At 37.5% G+C, this 24552-nt stretch overlaps 1 protein-coding gene across 2 annotated transcripts in view; it reads right to left on the reverse strand.

Moving 5' to 3' along the window:
- The window catches only part of gabrr3a (gamma-aminobutyric acid type A receptor subunit rho3a), a 36500-nt gene extending 12440 nt beyond the window's left edge, over nt 1–24060 (reverse strand). For both annotated transcript variants that reach the window (XM_049468616.1, XM_015605383.3), the window contains exons 1-4: nt 23546–24060; nt 18347–18459; nt 8334–8401; nt 6342–6565 (exon numbers count right to left, since the gene is read on the reverse strand). In XM_049468616.1, the coding sequence (XP_049324573.1) occupies nt 6342–6565; nt 8334–8401; nt 18347–18459; nt 23546–23688 (548 nt within the window). In that variant the 5' untranslated portion in view covers nt 23689–24060. The remainder of the gene's footprint in view (nt 1–6341; nt 6566–8333; nt 8402–18346; nt 18460–23545) is intronic.
- Nucleotides 24061–24552: the final 492 nt, after the last annotated feature.

A 24552-nucleotide genomic window follows, 5' to 3' on the forward strand; every position in this document is an offset into this window, starting at 1 on the left:
TTTGGATTTCGGTCAATGTTGACATGAATACATCACACAGCTCCTGCAGATTCCTGCAGCACTTTTATGCTGAGTTCAACTCGTATTTTGCGTAAATATGGCCTAAATCACACCGCTAAGACACGCTAAAAATGATGGTAAAGTCTACTTAACATTCCTCAGTAAGTATATTGCCCAAAAAGTGCATCTTTCTTATGAGCTCCTATTTATTTAACTAGCTCACTATTTTGTGTAATGAACTAAGACATATATATCTAAACCCAACTGAGATGGGTGATTTGGGATCAGCTGGAGTTTCACGGCATGAAGACTATTGATCAGCACCTCCAGAAACTCCTTTAAGACACCGAGACTCATCTAAATGTGGTACTTCGAAGAATCTAAAGTATAAAACATATTTTGTTTTTACTAAATAATTCTGCATGTGTTTCTGTAGAACTTTTATGTCTTTAATATTAAATTTACAATGTAAAAAGAAAGAAAACACACTGAATAAGAAGGGGTGTGTCTAACTTTTTGCCGAGTAGTGTGTTTCTCTTCTCATTCAAAGTGTTTTCTTTCTTTATTTTGTGTATAAATTATATATACTAACTATATAAATCTATATACTTAGATTTTACTTTACTTTTATTTTTAATAAAAAATGCACAACGTTTAGAAACATTTAAGTAATATTTATAGATTTGTTACTGCTGGAAATAAGGTAACAGTGTGGATTTTTTCCCCAAATTCCTCATGTAGAAATCTCTCATTCTGCCACTTTGAAGAACACTGATTGTCAAACCAGTTTGAGACAATTTTGGTTTTGTTACAGGGTGCATTATTATGCTTGGAGCCATGATATGAAATGCAATTGGTGGCAAATTCTGACCCCAGATTCTGTTCTTCAGTTAAAACGGAGAATTATCAGACTAGGCTTCAGTTCCTGTTTATTCAGATTCAAAGATTCAAATAGTTTATTGTCATGTGCACAGTAAGAAACAAGTTTCCTCGTACAATGAAATTCTTTCTTTGCCCCTCGCCAAGTATGCCGCATAAAGATAAAAAATAGAAAATATACAATAAAGAAAGAATAAACTAACAAAATATAAATATTAAATTGGTGTAGTGTCGTTGAGTCGTTGAGCTGAAGATTCACTTTAGCCTCAGCTTTCGGTTCTTGTCTGAATGAAGTGGAAGACAATCAGGTATTCTGCTATTGTAGCTCATCTGCCTCAATGTCTTTTGGTTTTTGCATTTTGAGATGCTTATTACAGATATACAGAGTGAGCTACCAGAGCTACCTCTGTGTATGTTGTCATATAACTTTCTTTTCACAATTTTCCACAATAAATTCCAATAATGGCAGTAGGACAGATAATATTTTAAAGAATTTCAATGTTGTGCCAAAAAATATGTTGTTACAAAACTGTCACAATATATAAGCACTAGGGGTGTCACGATTCTCTAAATCCTCAATTCAATTTTATTTCAGATTTTAGGGTCACAATTCGATTCGATTCTCTTGACTTTCTTTTTTTTTTTACAGCAGAGAGGCCTATGCCAGTTTTAGATTAGTCTATGGTCAGTCATTGGTTTGATTCATCAAATTTACAATATCTTATTTCAAAAGGTGGGCTTGATATAAGTGATGCAAAGTGATACAAGTGATCTGTAATACACCACATTAGGCACTAATGGTCAAATTTAAATAATTTAATTAAGATATATATGTAATGCCATCTAGTGGCTTTTTTTGGTAGCAGCAGTGTGCACTATTAAAACAGCAATGTGCAACATAACAAAATAAATAATAAAAAATACAGGAACAGTCATGTACAAAATAATAGAACAATAAGAGCCTTAACAAACTGAACTCTATCCTACTATAACAGTTAAACATGAAAAATAAGACTTTAAGACTTTTTCGGTCCCTGAGAATGAGAAGTTTTTTTCTTTAGTAAAGATATATTATTAACTTTATCTGAGAGAAAGATGCTCCTTAAGGTACCAAAACTATTAACATATTTGAGGCTAGACAAAACAACTGTTATTTTTATATTTTCTTTAAGTTTTTCTTTAAGAAGATGAGAATGTTCACATCCTCTGGAGAAAGAGCTGCTCTTTCAGCAGTCACAATGTCCGCGGCGTCGCTACAGTGTGCTGCACCATTTGTGTAGTTTAGAGGGAGGGATCGTCCATCCTCTTTTTGACTTCGAGGCTCGAGACCATGACATAATTTTGATCAATTTCGATGAAATATTGAAATTGTGACACCCCTAATAAGCCTTCAGACTAGCTTGTCTGACACCAACAATCATGCCACACTTCAATTAAGACGATCACATTTGAACCCTATTCTGATAATTGATATGAAATTTATTTGAAGCTGATTTGCCAAAGTTTTGCACAGATATACAGCATTAATAATTGTTCATTTAAATGACTGTTGTTGCTAAGAGGTTTCCATGCTAGTCCAACTGCTTGCTTAGCTGTAAATACGTTATTACGGATTTCTAGGTGGTTGCTATGCTTTTCCATGTGGTTCCTTTGCTGTTGCTATGGTATTCCAGATGGTTAATTCAGCATTTCTAGAGTGTAAGTGTCACATAATTCCTAATGAAATGATCACATATGTTGTCATATGTGTTTGTGTTGCAAATGCAGTCCATTACTATTATATATTTATTTTGGGGGTGAAATACACACCTTACTCAATGTGCAAACACAGCTTTAAATCAAAGGCTGGTTCGTTTAGACACACCTGATAAAGTACACAGTGCTGTGTGTGCACTACAGATACTGAAACCACTTCAACAACAACCGCGTCAGCGTTCACACCTGAAGTGACCGCCCTGCCCACGTTTGTTAAAACTAAAACACACACATTTTTTGGTTCCTTGTGAATGTGTTTTTTTTTCTCAGCGTCTCAGTGAATTATTAACCTATTAAAGTCTGTAACTGAAAATCCAGTTCTTTTTTGCGTCATGTGTTTTCATCGCAAATCAATCAAACTATGTGACTAAAATGTTTTTTCTTACTTAAGGGGGCAAATTCATTTTCTACATTTATTTTCTTTAACTGTATTCCCTTTTTCTCCACTATTTGAAAGGCCACCCACTTCTTAGTTCTCCCCCATCACTAGCAATGCTAACACTAGAAGGCTTAGTACAAGCATATGCCTCCTCCGATACAGACCCTTTTCAAACTGCTGCCGATGAAGCATATGCACAGTGGAGGAAAGCGCAGTGACCCAGCTCTGATACATTGGCTAACAGACGCCTGTGCTGGCCAGCATCACAATAGGAGTGTTATGAGGAGAGAGCGCAATCTACCCACCCAGAGAGAGTAGATCAACTGTGCTCCTCAGAATAATGAAACTATACTTGTCTATATAAACTATAATGTCACTGTTGTGAAGATCAATGAAAGACTTAGGCTGTTTGAAGGGCAGGGCAAAAAATTTAAAAGGACACCAGCTCTCGAAAAACTATGATGAAATGTTTGATAAAATGGTCTTTATCCCTGACAAAGTTTACATTGGGCAAATACAAAAGATAAATTCTATTTTTAGAATTTAAAAGAAATCTTGCTGCATTTCCTCCTCACAGACTGCGCTAAGATGTCAGGTTTACAGTTCACTGTATTAAGCCCTCTGTGGCAGCTGTACATTCTGAAGGTGGAGTGGCTAACTGAAAATGGATGGATGGAGTAGATGCAAGTTTAACAACAGGAAAGAGTTGGTGAATCTCTTTTCCCTATACCAGTATTTTTAATACCTGTCTTAGTAAAAGCCAAATTTTCCAAAACATTAATGAGCCATATTATTTTAGCGACCAATGCTCAGACTACAGAGCACACTTAAATTACTTTAATTTTACCAAAAATCGTCAGCGCACCTGTTAATCCGGTCAGGCATTAAGGAGCAGTAATACCACTCTGCTGAAGTACAGAGTTAAACAGGAGTTTCAGTTTAGTTCTCCAGCAGTATTAGCATTAGCTGCTAAGCGCTAGCTCTTTTATCGTTCAGAGGTAAGTATTCTTGGCTTGTAGCCTGCTCCCAACCCCGGCTAGCACTGCTGGAGCAGCATTAGCATTACCCGCCAACCATGCCAGCCATCTAAGCTTACTGTAAATAAACGGATGTTCTTTACTCACCCAAATGAACAGTTTTCAGGAGAGAAATCTGTGTACAAAATAACATCCAGCTCTGGTTTGACTTGTCTGACTAACATGGCGACACCCCTGTTCCTAACAAGTGCCACTTAAATGCACTTAAATTATAAGCCGGTCACCTTGTGTATGGAAATAGACCAGAAAATTGTTGTTAATTGATAGTGCGCTTAATAATCCAATGCACCTTATAGTGTGAAAAATATGGTACAATAATCAACATTATAAAGTTGGTATCAAATTGTGACAATATCTTTTGATCTCTGTCATCCTCTGTTCTCAAAAAATAATCAAAATGTACAGAGTACCACAGATTGCACAGACTGCAGATTTGATTTGTTGATTTAATTGAATGGTTATTTTAAATCGTAACAAACCTATTTCTGTGTACAATTTGATTAAATGAATCATGTTAAAAGCTGTGATAAAATAATACTACCAAATGTAGATTTCATTTGACTTGCATTGACTGATTAAGCATGTATAAGAACATTATAGGATTAAAATAGCTCTAATTTTACTGCATTTATAAAAATAAATGTACTGCTAAGCTGCTTCATGCAATATTTTTGCTGGACTGCAGGTGTGGGTTTCGCTTTATATTACAGCCCGTGTTTTAGATGATAAATACTGTGTACTTAGAGAGTAAGAACACAGTAATTACTCAGTAAGTACTGTGTAATTACTGTGTAATTACTGTATATTAATGAATATTTCTATTAAATCTCAGCATTCCTGATTGCTGATATATTATAGATATATAAATATTATTGTATTTAGTCTTGACATTAAAAACTATACATTTTCTTCCTACTCTACTCCACCCTGACTGTTTTAACAGCAGAAATCAGATTATCATCTTCTTTTTTTTCAAACTTATAAAATTATTAGAATAATAATAACGCTGTAATTCCCTGGAGTGTGACTGGAATGAAGCCTTAATAACTGCCATAAACAAAGGGCAAAATGATTATAATATTATATGAAAATTGCACCACAAGTTTAGGGAAATTGCAGGATCTCCTGTTCTTTATTTGTTCCTACATTTAAGAACAAGTATTTTGGTATTTGGTATATACTCTTTCTACAAGGTAATATTCTGGGAAAGTACGTAGGTACTTTTAAGAAAGTTACCTAGTTGTTATACTCTTGTTTCTGGTTGTACTTTATTTATATGTACAGTAAAGTACATTTTAAATACATAAATTGGTACGTATTTAAAATGTACTGGTTCATCCAGAGAAGTTAAACCATGAGTAAAGGGAACTTACCCTCTAAGACACATTTAGGAAATCTAATCATCCAGTCGTGGGCAGTTAATGTTTGGCATAAGGCACACAGGTAGTGGGGTCAGAATTTGATGCCAACATTATGCATCCATGGATTTATCCTGTCTTATATGAACAGTTCAGACTGGTGAAAGTGGTGTAATACTGTGGGGAACATTTTCCTGTCACACAGTTTTTCCATCAGTCTCCATCAATTGAATCCTACAGCTGATTTTAGAATTGCTGACCATTTATCATCTGAATTGCATAATTCCAACATAATAATTTACTGTGTCACAAAGTAAAAACGTCTCCCACATAACAGTGAGTTCAGCTCTGTGTTCTTCAGTGATCTTTTAGATGTGGTAGATCAAGAGTTGCACAGCTTGAATGTTTTGAAGGAACTGCAAGACTCAATAATTTCACCCCGAACCAAAATCTTAACAACATTTCCAACATCTTGTGGAGCTCATGCCTTGAACAATTATCAACGTTTCAGCGTTCGGTGTTTAAAGCACAGATATATGGGCTGGAACACAAAATCTTCTCACTGTATTTACTTTTTTCTTATAATTATATTTAACATACTCCCGGGTCAGACAGCTCTGACCAATCAGAGGACACAGGCTGCTCGCGTGGTTTATTGATGCACATTTTGGTGAAACCAGACCGAACAGTGTGAGAAAACGCTAGTAAACAAACTCAGTAACTGATTCTGACCAGAGAAACAAACTACAGGTGTGAAAACGCCCTTAGTGTAGTGTTCCTAATAAACCTCAATAAATTCCACAGACCCTTTGGGTATGTATACACCTATATATAATATATTTTGTATATAGTACATTTTTAGCTTGTGGTCACATCAGAGCACTTTATATGCATTTTTGCCCAGCATTTTCTTTAATCAGGCCGTGTTTGTACCTCACACTGTAGAGAATGTTGCCGTCTGGATATACTCTCAGCATGATGTTCTCCATGGTGGTGTCATGAATAAAAGAGCGCTTGGAATGAACAAAGAAAACGTCAGGCACCCAGATTTTCTTCACAAGCCGAGCGTCAAACGTCCGGCTCTTGTTGTTGCTGGATGGGAAGGCCAGTCTGTCGTCCTGCCAGTAATGTCTTAAATAGAGGGTCATCGTGAAGTCCTACACACACACACACACACACGCTTATAGATTGTGTCATTTTAAATATCAGAAAACGTCAACCTAAATATTGAAGAAAACAATAATTATATGTGGTTCAATTCAATATGCTATTTTTCCTTTAATTTTCCTAAGAATCGTCAATAAACCTTATAATCCGGTGCTCCTTATGTATGAATTTTATCAGTCAGGTATTAAGGAGCAGTAAAGACACTCCACTGAAGTACAGAGTTATACAGGAGTTCTTTTGCACATAGGTTAACCACTAATGCTAATGCTAATTCTGCTGCACCCAGCCTTAGTGGAAATCTGGAAATCTAATCTTACTGTAAATAAACCAATGCACTTTTCTCACACAATGCAAACAGTTTTCAGGAAAGAAATCTCTGCAGATTTATATCCCATGCTCACTTGAAAATGTTTATAAGAAATACAGTTCCATCACCACCCCGCAGTGAGACCTGCTGAATTAGAAGAAAAATATGGCAACACCCCTGTTCCTTACTAGTGTTGCACAATAAGCCTTATAATCCAGTGGTTGATATGGCATATTTTGTGGTGTTCCACAGGGGTTTATTCTATGGCCAATGAGTCTGATGTTAATAATTGTAAAAACTATAGTTCTGAGAGTAAAGGTCTAAACTGTAACCTGTTACATACAGGTTATAACAGCTGAACACAAACAAATGTAAATGTTAGAAAATTACAGATGAAAACTTTACAGGTTTCAGTCCTAACCTTTTTTCAAGCATGCAGAATTTTTCTGACGTCATCTAGTGTACCACCTCGGGATGCTACTCATACAGTGCCTTGCAAAAGTATTTGGCCCCCTTGAACTTTTCAACCTTTTGCCACACTTCAGGCTTCAAGAATCAACTACAAGTGGGACACAATCGTGAAGTGGAACGAAACTTATTGGATATTTTAAACTTTTTTTAGAAATAAAAAACTAAAATAAAAGTGGGGCGTGCAATATTATTCAGCACCCATTGCATTAATACTTTGTAGCACCACCTTTTGCTGCAATAACAGCTGCAAGTCTCTTGGGGTTTGTCTCTATCTCCATGTTTTGCACATCAAGAGACTGACATTTTTGCCTGTTTTTCTTTACAAATCAGCTGGAGCTCAGTGAGTTTGGATGGTAAACGTTGGTTTGTGATGAACAGCAGTTTTTAGCTCTTTCCTCAGATTCTCCATTATATTCAGGTCTGGACTTTGACTCGGCCATTCAAACACCTGCATACGTTTATTTGTGAACCGTTCCATTGTAGATTTTGTTTATGTTTTGGATCATCGTCTTGTTGGAAGATTAATAAATCTCTGTCCCAGTCTCAGCTCTTTTGCAGACTCCAACAGGTTCTCTTCTTCCAGATTGGTCCTGTATTTATTTATCTCCATTCAATTTTCCCATCAATTTTAACCATCTTACACCACTTACATCACAGAGCAGGGGGCATTTATACGGTGACTTGATCACACACAGTTGGATTCTGTTTATCATCATCAGTCATTTAGATAAACATTGGATCATTCAGAGATCCTCACTGAACTTTTGGAGTGAGTTTCAGCGGCACTGGGAGTAAAGGGGCCGAATACTTTTGCACTATACCACAGTTTGAGAACCACTGCCTAAAAATATTGATTTTAAAACTATCCATTTAAATCCATTCAGAGTTCCATTCCAACCAGTGATCTCTACCAGATACCAATATCAGTGACCTGGTGTGAGAACAGTAACCTGAGGGACAGAAGGACAGAAGACACTCACCATGTTGACCTCTGAGATACTGTCGATACTTTCCACCTGCACGTCGATTCCCACTGGAATAGCTGACCCTACAAAACAGAACCACACACTTGTGAGCTGCATCTAATCTGTGTCTAACCTAAAACAATTATTCAATATGTACATCTCTGGAAAACAAATGAAGAGAGCACTTCAGTTTCTGAATCAGTTTCTCTGATTTTACTATTTATAGGTTTATGTTTGAGTAAAATGAACATTGTTGTTTTATTCTATAAACTACAGACAACATTTCTCCCAAATTCCAAATAAAAATATTCTCATTTAGAGCATTTATTTACAGAAAATGAGAAATGACTGAAATAACAAAAAAGATGCAGAGCTTTCAGACCTCAAATAATGCAAAGAGTTTTTTTTCATGCATCTTGGCATCATGTTCTCCTCCACCAGTCTTACACACTGCTTTTGGATAACTTTATGCTGCTTTACTCCTGGTGTAAAAATTCAAGCAGTTCAGTTTGGTGGTTTGATGGTTTGTGATCATCCATCTTCCTCTTGATTATATTCCAGAGGTTTTTAATTTGCTCAAATCAAAGAAACTCAAATTTTATTTTAATTTCATAAAATGGTCTCTTATTTTTTTCCAGAGCTGTATATACATAGAATATTTAGACTGTAAATTAACTTATTGACTTATTAAGGAATAGCAGTAATTAGTAGAAAAGTAATCAGCATATTAATTGCAATTAACTAGTACTCTACTCTAATTGGGGCCCAGCCATTTATATCATCAGTAGTCCTTTAATAATTCTGGTGAATTCTGGTTTCCATTAGTTGCCACTTCAGGTTAAGCCAAATTAAATAAGAGTATAAGATCAAATTATCAACAGAAATACAATATTCTTACATTTTAAAACAATATGTGCCACAAACATTAGCTTCACATTATTTCTACTACAAAAACAGGAAAAAATTGTGTTAGTAGTGGTGCAGAATTATATTACAGAGCCGTTCACCATGTTATTTTTAAGGTATTGAACTGAAAATAAAATAATGTGTGTCCAAAACACTGTAGTTCATGATGCAGATGTTTCAGTAGCCCACAGTAGCACATGAATAAAAAAAACCCCTACTTTTCTTCATTTTTAAGGAATGATTCCGCTATTCCGTACATAAACACAGCCTTGCCTCACTGTGAAACAATGTGATGTTGTTTTTCTGATTTCTCTGTTTGGTTTTGGGTACTGTTCCCCGTATTTCCCTGGGCTATAAGAGCCCAACATCAGATCCACTCTGTGGCTTGAGTTGGGCTGATGTTTAGCTGTGTGAGTCTTTGTGTAGATAAGTGCTCCCAGAATTAATCCCTGTGTTTTGATTACTGTGGTCCTGTGCCTTTTCTACCAAACAGAGAGACACACAGAGACATCCCTGTCTCCTTAAAGAGCAAATACAGCTGTAGAAAACAAAACACAGAGACATTCTCACAGCTGCTACACAACCGCACTACCATTTCACCTCTTTAATATACTTTACAGTTGGGTGTAAAGTTTGGGCACCATGGCTAAACTGTTAGATTTTTGATCTGTGGAGTAAACTACAGTAAAATGTCCAGTTTGTTTATATTTGATGGGTTAGGCAATGGTAATGAATAGTTGTTAGAGACTGTTATCCATTGACAATTCAAGAGATTCCTATTAAAAAACAAGATTTCCATTGGCACTGTAATCCTTACTGAACACACAGGGAAACTGGTGATTGTCTAAAGTATGTGATGTCAAAAATACAAGGGAAATCTAATAGGAAAACGTGGGAATTCAGAGAAATAAGTGAAAAAATTATCTTTCCTTTGTGTCGACAGTCCAAAATGACCCTTGAGATATAAAAATTAATGGGAACTGTGGAAGTTAAAGCAAGATCCAAAGAACTGCCAGATGAATCTTGCTTGTATGTTGGTCATAAAGGCTAATCAAATCTCCATAACAAACCTTAATATGGCATTTTAACATAAGTTTCAGGTTTAGCTGATATACTAGTAAGAGTACACTATTCTACTATGAAGCATTGCATACACAACATCATCTGCACAGAAAAGTGATCAGGAACAAGTGCTAACACTACACACATTTTAGCATGGTTTTTTAGCCTTAGACTGTTTTTCTGTTGAAGGGCAACAGAAATCTCTGCTTGGAAGCAAGTCTGCGATCACTCGGCGATCACTTAGTCGTGTAGTGGGAACTGCTGAGAGCAGAGTGGTTGCTGATGAGTCACAGATGCTGTCAAATATAAAGCATGTTTAATTTCTGACCTTGTAAGCAACTGGAAGTCAAGAGCATCAGCTACCTACAGTCAATGGGATCAAGTAATGAGAGAGAACCACGGGTCAAAAATGCATCTTCTGCACAGCCAGAGATGTTTATAGAGTCTGACCACCTGAGCAATTATTTTTAAACCACTTGTTCTGTGTGTTCCTTTCATTTTATATAATAGAATAATGTATTTCAGTTGTTCTACAGCAGTAAATATGCTAGTGTTACTGCTACTGAGTGCTGACTGGTTAGTAAACTGGTGCTGGGCTGGAATACATAGGGTTGCCCATGCAAATAAATCACTATTTTTACACCATTAACAAGCTGAAAGTAGCTCCACACTGGTCGGATTACAAAAGCTCTGACATTTAAAACATGGCAATGATGATATGTCAACTGACGAACACAAACGACTAGGTAGGAAAGAAAAAAACATTACAAAATTAATTCTCTGTAAATGCATCAGTTGACCTATTGTGATTTAAAATTTTAGGTTTGATGTTGCCTGAAGAACTAGCTAAAGGGTACTGTTGTATAAACAGGGTTTTAAAGTTCTCAGGGCCCTTAGAATTCTACAAATGAAGTGTGGAGCTACTTTGAGCTTATTTAAGGTGTAAAAAAGAGTGTTTTTCTTGGATTAAAAGTGTGAATTCAGCTGTAACTGGAAATATCTGTGCAAAACTGTGTGGAACTGAGGTGCCCAGCTTACTAACACGTATCCAAACATGTGGATGGAGGCCATGCAGTTACCTCACATACCTCTTTTCCACCAAAAAAGTGCCGGTGCCGGAGCCGGTTCTTGCGAACCTGCGAACCGTTTAAGAACCGGCCCGTGTTTCCACTGCTTTAAGGAGTCTCTCACTACGTATGTGAATGTGGGCGTCAACAGAAGACAGCAGGCAATTTAAAAACAACACGGCGGAACCTGAGCTCCTTTTAAAACTTGTGCTGCTGGTCCTCAGTGAACCATTGTTGATTCATTTTCATTCATTTAGCTGCTTCTGCTGCTCTTAGCCATGCCGGTGGAAAAGCACCCCCAGTTGACTGTGACATTTGACTTGCATGTTTAGAAATAGGGCTAAATCAAATGAGTTTTAAGATCTAAGACAGGAGACTGCACTGGCTGCACAAACAAAGATAAGGACACAAAAATACAGTAAAAGCTCTCAAATGTTCAAAGAGATAAAGTTGTAAGCATAATTTGTGAGTTATAGTTAAAGGAACCCTGACTATACTACCTGGATATGATAGAAAGAGGATACTACTACTGTCTGACATCCAGTACCTGAGAATCCAGGTGATCAGAAACCCCTGAGATACTGCTACAGAACTCCAGCATGATTTTAATGGCAGCAGGCAGAAGATACTGCATACTAAGCACTAAAAGGTATCTGTGCCTGTGCTCTGAACCAGAACTACAACAAAAGTTGGCATCTTTCCACTTAAAACCATTAAAAAGAACCACAGAAGTTTGAGGATTCTGTTCTGTGGAGCGATGAAATAAAACTGGAACTTTTTGAGCCTGTGAATCAGTGCAATGTCTGGAGGAGAAAAAAAAAAAACATCCTACAGTGAAGCATGATTAGAGCTCGCTGATGTTCTTGAGCTGCTTTGCTTCTTCTGGCACTGGATTTGGTGGGTTTTGCAGTAGGTGGTTGCGTCAAGAACCCAAGAATATTAGTGAACTGGAGGCCATTGCTCAAGAGGAATGCTCCCAAAAGCCACAATACACTTCCAATACACTGAAAAGGCTTGCCAGGAAAGGTCTGAATAAATCTGAGACTGCAGAAAGTCATTTTGGAGGATTCCTGGTGGTCCAGCAGTCTGCCACTAATCTGAGTGATTGGAGGATTGCTGATGGATAGATGGTGCTCTCTTTCCACATCCCAGCTAAGAGATAACATTATAAGGACATTTAGTAATATTGTACAAAGGGTTAAGGAAGGTTAGTCTGTAACGTTACAAAACTAATGTTCCAGGAATGTTTTGAAAATGTTATCTGTGTTTTTTTACCAATAACATTTAGAGCTAGACGCATACTACTTTGCAAATATATATAAGATCATACAGAAAACATTACAGTTTAAAAGAAATAGTTGGATGGTATCAATCCCAATGTAATTATTGTCAGCACAAGTGTCTGTTAGCTGATGCTTCAGAGCTGGATTGCTGCGCTTTCCTCCGATCGTGCTGGTTACCCAGTGATGGTGTAACCTCTTAGTGTTGGGAGCATTACAAGTGATGGGGATAATGGTATTATATGGCCATTTGAAATCTAGGAGAAAAAGGAATTAAAACATATATTTTTCAAAAACGTTATATTAGTTCAATTTTTATATTAGTTGTATTAACCTATTTAAAGTGTTCTGTTTTGTTGGTTTACTGCAAACTGGTTTACTGGCTTACATACTAACTTTATGCATATGATCTAATTTCTGGGAAATCCAGCCTGAATGATGATCCTGTGTCTCTGATCTTAGTTAAAGTATGATGTAGCTGAAACATTTGCAGTCACTCAGGGATTAGCTGCATGCTCAGCCTGTGACACACATTTAATACTGTTGGTTGTATTGAAATGTAAACTGCCTGGCCTCAATTCACAGTCACAGGGGTGTGGTCCATTGGCAAATGGAAAAAATCCATTGGCAAAAACTAGACAAAATATATGTAAACTGAGATGTACATGTTTAAAATAGGCAAACAAATCTGCCAAAAAGGTGAGCAAAGATTTCCTAACATAAGCTACAATCACAAAATCTGAAAATCAGTTAATTAAGACTTAAATCAAGCAAAAATCCCTTGTTTTGTGCTTTAACTTTGTGCACATGAATCAGAATAACATGACTGGTGACTTTTTTGTGCTTATTATTAGTTCAAATGACTTAAAATAAGGTGTACATTTCTAAATAAGTCTCAATAAGGGCATTATTTCCTAAAATAAGTAAATCAATCATACACTTACAATGCTTATTAAGACACAAAGTCTCATGAGAGAAAAAAATAAGATTTATTTCCTTGAAATTAGATCATTTTACTTGTTAAGATTTAGTTTTTTGCAGTGTTTATTAAGTTCTACAAAATCAACTCAAAAAAGCCTTAAATTGTTTTTTTTTTACTTGTTGCATGATTCTTCATTGTGGATGAAGAATGGAAGCTATTGTATACACTGCAAAAGAAAAGTGAACTTTTCTAGGCAAAAAGTGAATTTAGGGCAATAAATCTTATTTTCTTCTCTGATGAGACTTTTTGTCTGTTTTAAGCATTGTGTAAGTGTTTACGTGATTATTTTGCTTATTTTAGGGATAATTATCTTAATCATTCTTACTTAGAATTTGTACCTTATTTTAAGTAATTTGAACTCAAAATAAACACAATCAAGCAGCAACCAAGTTATTCTGATTCTTTTGCTTGATTTAGGTGTTTCTTCACTCATTTTGAGACTTTGCAGTTGCTTTTTGTAAGAAATCTTACTAAGAAAATTTTGCTTACCCCATTGGCAGATTTTTTTGCTTAACATACATATATTTGTCTTAATTTGCATATATTTTGTCTAGTTTTTGCCAATGGATTTTTTGCAGTGTATGTTTCTGTATAGAACCTTTTGATGTATTGTGGTTCTGTGATACCTAAAAAAGATCCCCTCACTGGCACGTTTTCTATGAAAAGTAGAAACGATAATAATATTTGTGTTACGCCCTCGCTATGTTTTCCTGTGTTTTCCCCGTTTCCTAGTGTGTTTCTCCAGTACTTTTCCGTCACGTGTGTGACGCCCCTTCCCCAGGTGTTCTGTGTTTCATGTTACTATTTTTAGTACACTTTAGTCCTTGTTTATCGGTCGGTCTTTGCACCTTCCCGTGTTGTCTGTCTCGCCACGTTTACGTAATTTATTTCTCGTTTCTTGGTTGTTTGTATTTTCACGCTCTTGTTTATTTCTAGTCACGTTTATTTCCTGTTTGTTTCTTTGTTTATTTTGTGTATATTATTTACGTATTTACCCTTGTATATATTCCCTAGCCCTGTTTTGTTATTATCTGTTTAGTTTAGTCACTTATCTGTTTTACGTTACTCCTTGTTTGTTTGTTTATGTACATATATATCTGTTATTCCCTTATTTGTCTATTTGTTTATTTGTTATTTATTAAAGTCTTGTTCTTACCCACATATAAATCCGCATCCCGTCTGTTTCCACCGTTACAATTTGGTTTGTGATATTTTACAATACATTATATTTTGCTTATATTTATGTCATTTTCTGCTTGCATTTGCTTTTTTATATAATTCCTAAAAATGCCACAGCCAAACAACAGACACTGATACTTTCTAATTTTATAGCTTGAATAAAACATATATATATATATATATATATATATATAATTTAGTATTATTATTATTATTATTATTATTATTATTATTATTATTATTATTATTATTATTATTATTATTATTCGAATCTGTCAGGCACACATACATGAATAATAAAAAAAAAACACAACCAATATAATCACTATCGAAAGAGGTTAATAATACATACAAAAGAGGTTTTACACACACACACACACACACACACACACACACACACACACACACACACACACACACACAGTCTAAAACAGAACAGGACAAAAAGAAATCATTAAAGGATAATCTTAGTGTGTGAGATTACTTTATTGACCGAATCTCCACTTTGGCCCCTGGCTGAGGCCCCTGGCTGCCCTGTAAGACTGTTCCGAGAGGCAGGCTGGGATTATAATCCAGATTACTGCACGTAAAAACACATCTGTGTCCTCAGTGTGCATTGTCTGCTTGGCGCTGCCGCTGATCTGGGTCACTGTGGTTTTTAGGAGGGACGTTTTTGACTTGCAGTATTTGACACTCTAACCCACATTTCTCCTGCTAGCTCCTCTCTGGCTCACAGCGGCAGTAAAGTACAGTCACACAGCGCTCATCACTCTCTCTACAAGCACTTTTTAAGCAGCTTGAGTCAAGTTCACCTGAGGGGATGCAGCACCGCTAATGCTAATGCTATTGCTAATGCTAGCGCAGTGCAGTACTGTACTGTATCTGAAGCTGATCAGATACACAGTGTACGAATCAGTGCTGTTACCCAGCAACATTTTCTTTGTTAACATCTTTTTTATTGATTTTATAATTTAAATTATCTGCAATATAAGATATTTAAGCAATAGAACACGAGAGGGAGTGTGTTATCACGAATAACATCACGGCTGTGATTCGGCCGTAGGTACAAGCCGAAGGCGATTACTGTAGATCATCACAGCCGTGATGTTATTCGTGATAACACACGACCTCGAGTGTTCTATTGCTTTTATACAACAGTTTATTTTTTTACAAAATGAATAAAGAAAATAAATCAAAGAACTTTAAGAAATTCAGAATAAATAAGCTTTAATATGGACTGAGCCTTCCGCCAAAAAGTAGTTCCACAACAACTGTAACAGAACTGAAACTTAACTACAAAACGGTGTATGGTTCATACAGACTAACACCACGAACATTAGCTTGAAATCAGAATTGTGAATAAGTGAAATAACGCTAATACTCTCCTCTCCTGCTGCGTGGAGTCGTCTTCAGGTGAACGCTGCACATTTTTTGAGCATTTCTGCTTGTTTTGCTGGGTGGTGTTGGTTTTAGCTAGCCGGCTGGACTGTGGTTAGGTTGGAGTAGCTTCCCTTAGCTCAGCATTAGCTTAGCTTAGCCTAGCCTGGCTGGTTAGCATTCTGGCTGTCAGACGGCATTAGCCGAGTGATTTTCTTTCCCTTTTTTCCACAAAAGACGAGTCAGCGCTGCAGACAAGCGTGCCGCGGCTGAGCGCTAGCCTGTGCTAAGCTAACGCTGCTGCGGGTGTCCTGTGTATATACGCCGTTACTCAGCAACGCGTCAGCGGAGTGATACAGGTTTAGTGTGAGAAGGCCGTGATGTTATCACAAATATCAGAACGGCTAGAACACTTCTCAACCAATCAGATTGTGAGGTCGGAACTAACTGTTGTATAAAGTATAATAGAATATTGCAATTAAAACAATAGACATGGAGGGTCAATTATACATACAAGTTTCTGAATCGTTGTAGCCCTAGCACCATGAAATCTAGCTGTTGCTCACTCCAAAATAAAAAATGTCCAAAAAAATACTATCTGCACCACACGTGTAATAAATTTAAACTGGGTTCAAATAATCTTTTCAAGATTGATTTCTTGTTCAAATTGCTGTTGTGCCAGAAACCTTTTTATGTGCTGTAAAGAGAGATCTGGAGCATCACAGAATGCTGAAGCAGCTCAATATAGGTTGGCAGTGAGGTTGCCAACAATTTAGCTGTCAGTGTTCAAATCCTCCATAAATTATACTGAGAACTGTGAAATTTCAGAACATGTTTTAAAAAAATGCCTATTACTCAATCACTCCAGACAGTTAATGTGACTCTTTTACTCTCTATTTTATTCAAATACAAGCGAACTTTATCTGCACAATCCACAATTCAAAAACGTGACGACAGCATGGTAAATATTGATCATTACTGAGTTGCAGACCCAACAAACCCACAATATTTGATGTTTATTTAGTCAACTTTCATTTGTTTTCATAAGTTAATATACTATACATCCATTCCTGCATTTAATGCCTGGAGCATGTTCCAAAAAACTGGGACAATGCCTCTATTCCTTCTCACAACACCCTGCGTTTGTTTTGCCACTAAAATCTCAACGTGTGCAGCAGTATGGGATTGTTGTCACATATTTCATTTTAAAATTCGCCACACATTCTCTATTGGAAATAGACCAATGGCTGCAGAAAGGACAGTCCAGTATCCATACACTCTTCTTCTGTAGCCATGCCTCTCTCGTCTTTACTAGGTTTGAGACTTTGCACCCAAACAAACTGACATTTAGTGATTCAATTTAGTTGCAAATGTCATAACATGTTGATCGATTTTTTTATATTCAAAATGAGTAATTATGAGTATTAACGTTACTCATGGCCATTCCTAACAACTAGCTAGCTTTAGCTATTTAGCTGTTTATTATTTTCAGTTTTTACTGACTTTGCTTTACATCAGTGAGGACAGGTCATAACTGAGATCTAGATTAGGCTGCAGATCTATATTGTATCTGCTAAATCAAGCAGTTTATTACTGGGATCAGCCAATAGCGTTCACTGAGGGAGGTGACCCTGACCCCGCCCCCAAACTGTCAAAACCATCCCTTTCAAAACTCAAGTACAAACTGCTGTATTTGGCCCATACAGATTTACTGCATTTTTGTTAAACTTACATTTTTAAGATGATCAAACTTTAATATCAGATAAACATAACCTGAGCAAATAATAAAAAGCTAGGCTCTGTATGAAAATGTGTTTGCCCCCTAAACCTGCAGTTCAGGTAAATTTATGCAGTCAAGCATTTGGGATAGCTGGCAATGAGTTTTCACCTTTCTGTGCGATAATTTTGGCCCACAAATCTTTGCAGAATATTTTTAATGCAGCAACATTGGAGGGTTTTTGAGCATGAACAGTTAGTAAAAAATGTGAGCGAGTGTGTGAAAGGGCTACAAAGGTATAATTTCCAAACACTGGAAAGTTTCCTGCTCATGCAGGTTGCCAGATTGGCACATGAACATGACATGTCTTACTTTGTAGCCCCCTTTTTCCATGGCTATAGCACACTGTGTGTGTTTCTGTATGGCAGCAGGGTGATGGTGCAATAGGGTCTATTCACCTCCAAAGCCAGGCCTCATGGCAAAGTCATGGTCCTCGATACGTAGCAGCTGCTCTGATTTAATCAGCAGAGACTTGGTACTGTCGGACTTCTTCATTTTAAAGTCTATACGCCTGAAAGAGAAAAAGACATTTTATTATGTTTATTAAATATTATTATGCAGAGATAAACATCTAAATACAAGTAGAAATGCAACAACTAGCACACATACACATTTGTGGATGCCTTTTTTAATATGTTGAGTATAAACAAAAAGTAGACCTGTCTATTTGAGTTAGAGTAGACCACTTAAAAAACAATCAGTAATTATTAGATCATTTCAAATTTTATCTCATCTTCCACTCAATATGGAGGCCAACTACCCAATCCCTGTTCACGTGATTCATAGTAGCCTCCTATCACTACCAATGCTCCCAAAACTAGGCAGGTGAAGAATACTCCTCTGATGTGAAGTCAGCCATCGCCTCTTTTTGACCTGCCGCTGAAGCAGCATCACTAGGTAGCCAGTGCTCATACACCAGGTCTGCGTCCAGAAACCCCAAAAGTGTCTCCTTTTTCCTACCGATCCTCCTCTCCTCTCCTCCGTGACCCGGAAACTGATTTCGTGATGCCATCTCGCCGCCTGTCTGAATACCGTAGGAGACGAAAGAAGCCGCTTAAAATCCTCCTGTAGGAGGCTTCCAACGGAGGATACATAAAAGCATCCTACTTCGGAAGAATTTTAAGGATTTTCCAATGACATCACTGCATCTACATATTTACACATGCAACCTTCATCAATGGCTAATCAGGCTGCACTTTGAAGCTTGATCTCTAAAATTTACAATTGTGTTTATTGAGCTCTCGTTTTTATTTTTGTATGTGGAGCTTTATCCAGAAGCTGTGATTGGCTGGGCAGTATCCGGTATGTGCTGAAAGTGAGCATTGTGATTGGCTCAGTTCATCGGTAGTCAACATCCTATCAAAAAGGGATCAGCTGTCCCATTTCCCCAATTACAGCTCCTTCCCTCCATTCCTCCTCTGGACGCAGGATGTGACGTGGGGAAAGCACCATATACAGCCCAACCCTTACCCTGCGTTCCCACTGGAAAGCGACAGGCGACCATTCATTTCCTATGGCAGGGTGTGATTTGTTGCCGCGACACAGAGCTGAATTTTTCTCAACTTTATGCAAATGAATTATGATGCATTGAAGTGACATTTTAACCCGATTGGCTTCTAGCTTTTCTTTGGACCAATCATAAACAAGGCGGTCTGACGTCCTCAAGCTTCTGCTCTCTAAATTTCTCATTTCTTTCTCTGTTCTTTCTGTTGAACGGGGTGGACCCACGCCGATCTGCGGAAACGGCTGCGTTTCCAGCGCAGTTAAATCACAGAAACGCCCAAGAGTCCAGCAAGTTCGGGAGTTATAGCTGTAGAATAAAGTGGCCGAGTGATTCCTTATTTGTGCCTTTTTTCTTGTCGGAGGCTGGACCATGATAAACGCGAGCGTTGAGCTTGACACGCTCACAAGCTACAAACGCTGGGCGACACAAGCGACTCGTCATGTTCCAGTGTGAACGCAGGTTCAGAGAGCGAAGCCAGCAGCAAGCAGACTCCTTAGCGCCTTAAGTCCTCGGCATACTTCCAGCGAAATTAATTTCATGAGCATTGCATGAAGTCGAGCGTGCTTTCGCGAGCTTTTGAGCTGGAATACTTTCTGCGGCTGTTTCGCTTTGCCTGTCTAGTATGCTCCACAACTGCAGGTGGTGCTGTGACGTTAGTAAAGTTAAGTTTCATAACTACCAGAAAATGATCACCCATCGCGCTCGGTCTAGACAAGCTCTGGTATGAATCTCTCAATGAGGAATCATAAAGGTGACGGTAGTGCTGTACCTGCTCAGCGAGTGTCTCTTCGAAATCATCCATGTTTGTTTTCTTGACACGCCTCTTTTTTAACGACCAATCACAGGCGTTGTCATGTTGTGTGTTCGGCTGTGGAGTTCGCCCAGCTTCCATGTGCACGACACGGCGAGTGAAGCCCCTGAGTGACGTCTGTGGCTGTTCGTTTTCTCCGCAGTTACGTCACATTGTTCCCTAAAGCCACACGAACACGTCTCCGCATGAAGTATACCGAGGCCTTTAATCCAATAAAAGTCCCAGTCTTACTTTTTTTTTGTTTCCTTTCAGCACCCACCTACTGCATCCTACCAAGCAGAAGACTCTGGTTTTATTGATGTAATCTGACCACAAGGGAGTTTTATTCATGACAGAAGCAACCACAAGTGTACACAAACTGAAGTGAGAATAAGCATTTGAATCACTGTTGTATAAACCATAACTCTGTGGAGTCTTAAAGAATGCTGGGAGCAGAAGAGCTGATCTAGAATCAGATTTCCCCCAATTCTAATCTAACATAATTTCTAGAAAGATCAAAATAGCTTTCTCAGGTGCTAAAACTAGACCATATGTGTTAATAAATGTGGGGCAGTATTGAGATTATTTATGGTCTGACTTTGCACAGTTGACGGCTCACCAATAGATTGCTAAGATAGGGCCCATAGTCATGCCCATTATTGTGTGGAAATAAAAAGTTCCATATTTCTCACTGTGGATCCTCTAAATTCTGAGTTGAAATCTGAATACCATAGCAACCATCTAGCCATGCCATCATAGCAATAGCAATTACAAAAGCGAATAGAGGGAACTACTTTAGCTGCATAATTCCACGTTTCCTCCAGGAAATGTACTGTTGTAGTTATGGTGTTTTGGATCAATAGTTTAGTAATTGCAAGAATTCAATTATTTTACCTCACTTACCATAGGCCGAAAATCAACTAGGTTAGCCATTTCTATTTGTCCTTTTCTACAGCCACATTCAGGTGTTGCTTGTCTTTAGTTTTGTCCACAGAAAATGAAAACATTAGACTTACACGGTCATTTAAGAACCTCCCTTAAAGAGATTGTTAGCTTGAGATTTTTGTGTTATTATTCATCAGATTGTCCTTCACAGTAAGCAATTGAATTTATTTTAAATTGAATCTGAGCAGAAAATAAAGCTTTGTATGCTTCTGAATTCAATTCAATCTGATACTTCTATCAGCAGTCACATTATTAACACCAGTGGCACAGATGCATAGATGCATTAAAAGTAATACATGACTGTGCCATAATACTGCCTACACCATGTTTAACAGTTGATGCTTTAGACCATGGACCCTTTATTTACTTCTCATAATTGGGACACAAGTTACTGTTGGTTTCATCTATTTAAGGAAACTTTGTGATCTTTAGTGTTACCAGTGATTAAATCATCCAGTTTAGGTTTTCCAGGCCTGCTAAGCTTATTAGCTTATTACTCAATTTAAATGTACCAAATGCCAAAATGCAGGATCTCCTTTACTTGCATCAACACAGCATACTGAGATTTCCCCAATATTGCTACTAAACTACAATTCAACACATTAAGCACTGTATTTGCACAAATATTGGAGTTAAGTCTAAAGTCTCTGTTGTAATCAAGTTTTGATAGCTCCTTTTCATTTTCATTTTGGTGATATAATTGTAATTCTGCTTTCCAAATCACAGTTAGACTAAAAATCCTAAGAAAAGGTGCAGTTTAAAATCAGAGTTTAGGTTATGGTAGCTGTGCTGTTTTGCCAAATACACACAATCCAGGCTGCTATGCACTTGGGAAAGAATTGAGAAAACAGCAACACCACATCATGCTGATCAATTATGGAGCTTAAAAAATATTATTCCTGTCCAGATACTCATACAGAAACACTACAATCATGCACAGTATACCCTAAACTGAACGACTCCACTGAACATTAAGGGAACTGACCTACTAGCCAGTCCATATCTGAGAATACAGATACGTATATTTACAATAAAACACATATACACTTATTCATTTACACACAACAGGCCAATTTAGCGTAGTGTAATCAATTCACCTGATCACAATGTTTTTTTAAACTGTAGGAGGAAACCAGAGCCCCTGGTGGAACTCCACACAGATACAGTATGGGGACAATATGGAAACAACAAAGTTACCCAGACAGGGACTTGAACCCAAGACCCCGGGGCTGAGAGGTTAAGTTTTGGTTTTCAGGGCATAAAATTACACTGGTTTCTTTGTAGCATGCTCTGATTAAATGGTTTGAGTTTTGCTTGTCTGGGTTAAGTCAGCAATTCGTACATATGAATAAGTGTCATATCATCAGTCATGTTTAGTACACATTGCATGAATTCTCAATAAAAAAATGCCTGTTAAATCACATATGTATGCATTTCTCTTGGAACCAGGCTTTCCTATTGCTAAGGGTAATTGTTGAGCAAAGATGAGCAATGGACAATGGTCATGTTAAGGTAAGATTAGTATTAAATATGAGTTTAGGCACACTCTGGAACACAGTGCACTTTATGTAAATTTATCATTTTAAAATAAATAAAGAGATAAATGGTTTGTCTGTTATTGTGCCTTTAATGTTGTAATGCTGATGTATGCAACTGTCTTTATAATGCATCTTCTTTTAACATCTATGAGTGAGGCTGTGAGTGTATGTAATCAGAGATAAACTGTTGGTCAAAAGTATTGGGACACCTGCTCATACATTGATGTTGTTGATGTTTTGTAGCATTGTTGTAAGGATTTAATAGACCGCTGAAGTCGTGTCGTCATTTTGTAGTCGGCTCCATGTTGTTTATGCCCATATTTGGGGTTCCATGTGTAAGTGGTCCATATGAATAGGGAATTAGCATTGACTTTTCAAAAACTTGCCTCTACCACAGTCTGTGATAAATATATATGTTCAAAACCCTGGACATTTTTATTCGGTGTACATTTACCTCCTGAACATCACTGGATCATCTGAATTTTAAAATTGTTTAAGGGTAGTAATGAGAAAAATGCTAGCTCAGAGAATTGTCTAGCTTTTCCTGCTTGTCTATGCAAAATTCACCTCCATTTAAAACCTCTAAATTGAATTGTTAAGGTAAGATTAGTATTAAATATGAGTTAAGGCATGATTAGAGTTATTTATGCTTAAGTTTTTGTTTGGGTTTAGCAACAATTACAATAAATATTTAGATAAATACAAAGTTTAAAACAAAGTGAAGATCATCTACAAAGCTTCAACTCTGAATTGAATTGAAATAAAGAGTTACTCGTGTTGCACAGCAGCTTTAAAATTAAAAATTCAGCATCAGCCTCACCCTCCATGCTTGTGCCGTGCATTCTCCCCCATATAGGCGTCCTTGTTTTTGCGGCGGCTGTGGAACTGGTTGTCACTGAGAAGAGCAGCAGGCCAAAGCCAGATCAAGCATAGCAGCCTTAGCCCCAGTGGTGTTATCCTCATGGCTAAGGATGGAGCTTCAGGGAGAAGAGGACGGTAGCTCCCTGCTTTCAGAAGATCGGCCGTGGAATCACTGCGGCGTGGGCATACCCTTCATCTGGCGATCCCTTCCATCTCCGGGCATATCCTCTTCCACCTCTTGCCGCACATGCTCAACACAGAGCCATCAAATCCGCTGCGGAGGACATAGTAGTTGCGCTTACATAGTCGTTGGCAGTCCGGTTGTTCAAAATCCTCTGGCAAGTTCTATAAACTCTGCTATAGGCATACATATATAAATATATGTGTGTGTCTATGTGGATGTCGATGTGGTATATATATGTGCTAGGTGCTCTCTGCGCTCGCTTTCAGGACATTGTCTGGTCTTCAGATGTGGCACCCTCCCCCTCCCTCTGATTAAAACCAAATATCAATTTATTCCTATAATGACAAAGGAATGACGTTAATTCCTCTCTAATCTTCTTATGTGCTGCTGCTGAAATCTTTCAGTAACCCATAAACTCAAGCTGAGAGAGTAAGGGAGGGTGGAGAGTGCTACCAGATATGTTTCTAATCATGACTTTGGCTCAGTGTGGAATATAAAAAAACACTAGCCTACTTTTTTGAGAATATTAAGCACTATCAGGGTTTCCCCTGCAGTGGCTGATGTTCGTAACTCATCTCAGGGGAAGGAGACAGCAGCGTCACTGTTTCTAGTTTATCTGGAATCTGGAATGAAAGCCACAGATTGCAGCTATTCCTGGCTTTACTTATATTCTTATGTTAATTACACACATCTGGATGAAGCCTATGCATGCTGCTCATTAAGGGTGGATGTATGTGGGCTGTAATTCATTGGGTAAAACATTTCATCTTAAAACCCGGCCA

This window comes from Astyanax mexicanus, chromosome 20 (assembly GCF_023375975.1).
Source record: "Astyanax mexicanus isolate ESR-SI-001 chromosome 20, AstMex3_surface, whole genome shotgun sequence".
Lineage (NCBI taxonomy): Eukaryota > Metazoa > Chordata > Actinopteri > Characiformes > Acestrorhamphidae > Astyanax > Astyanax mexicanus.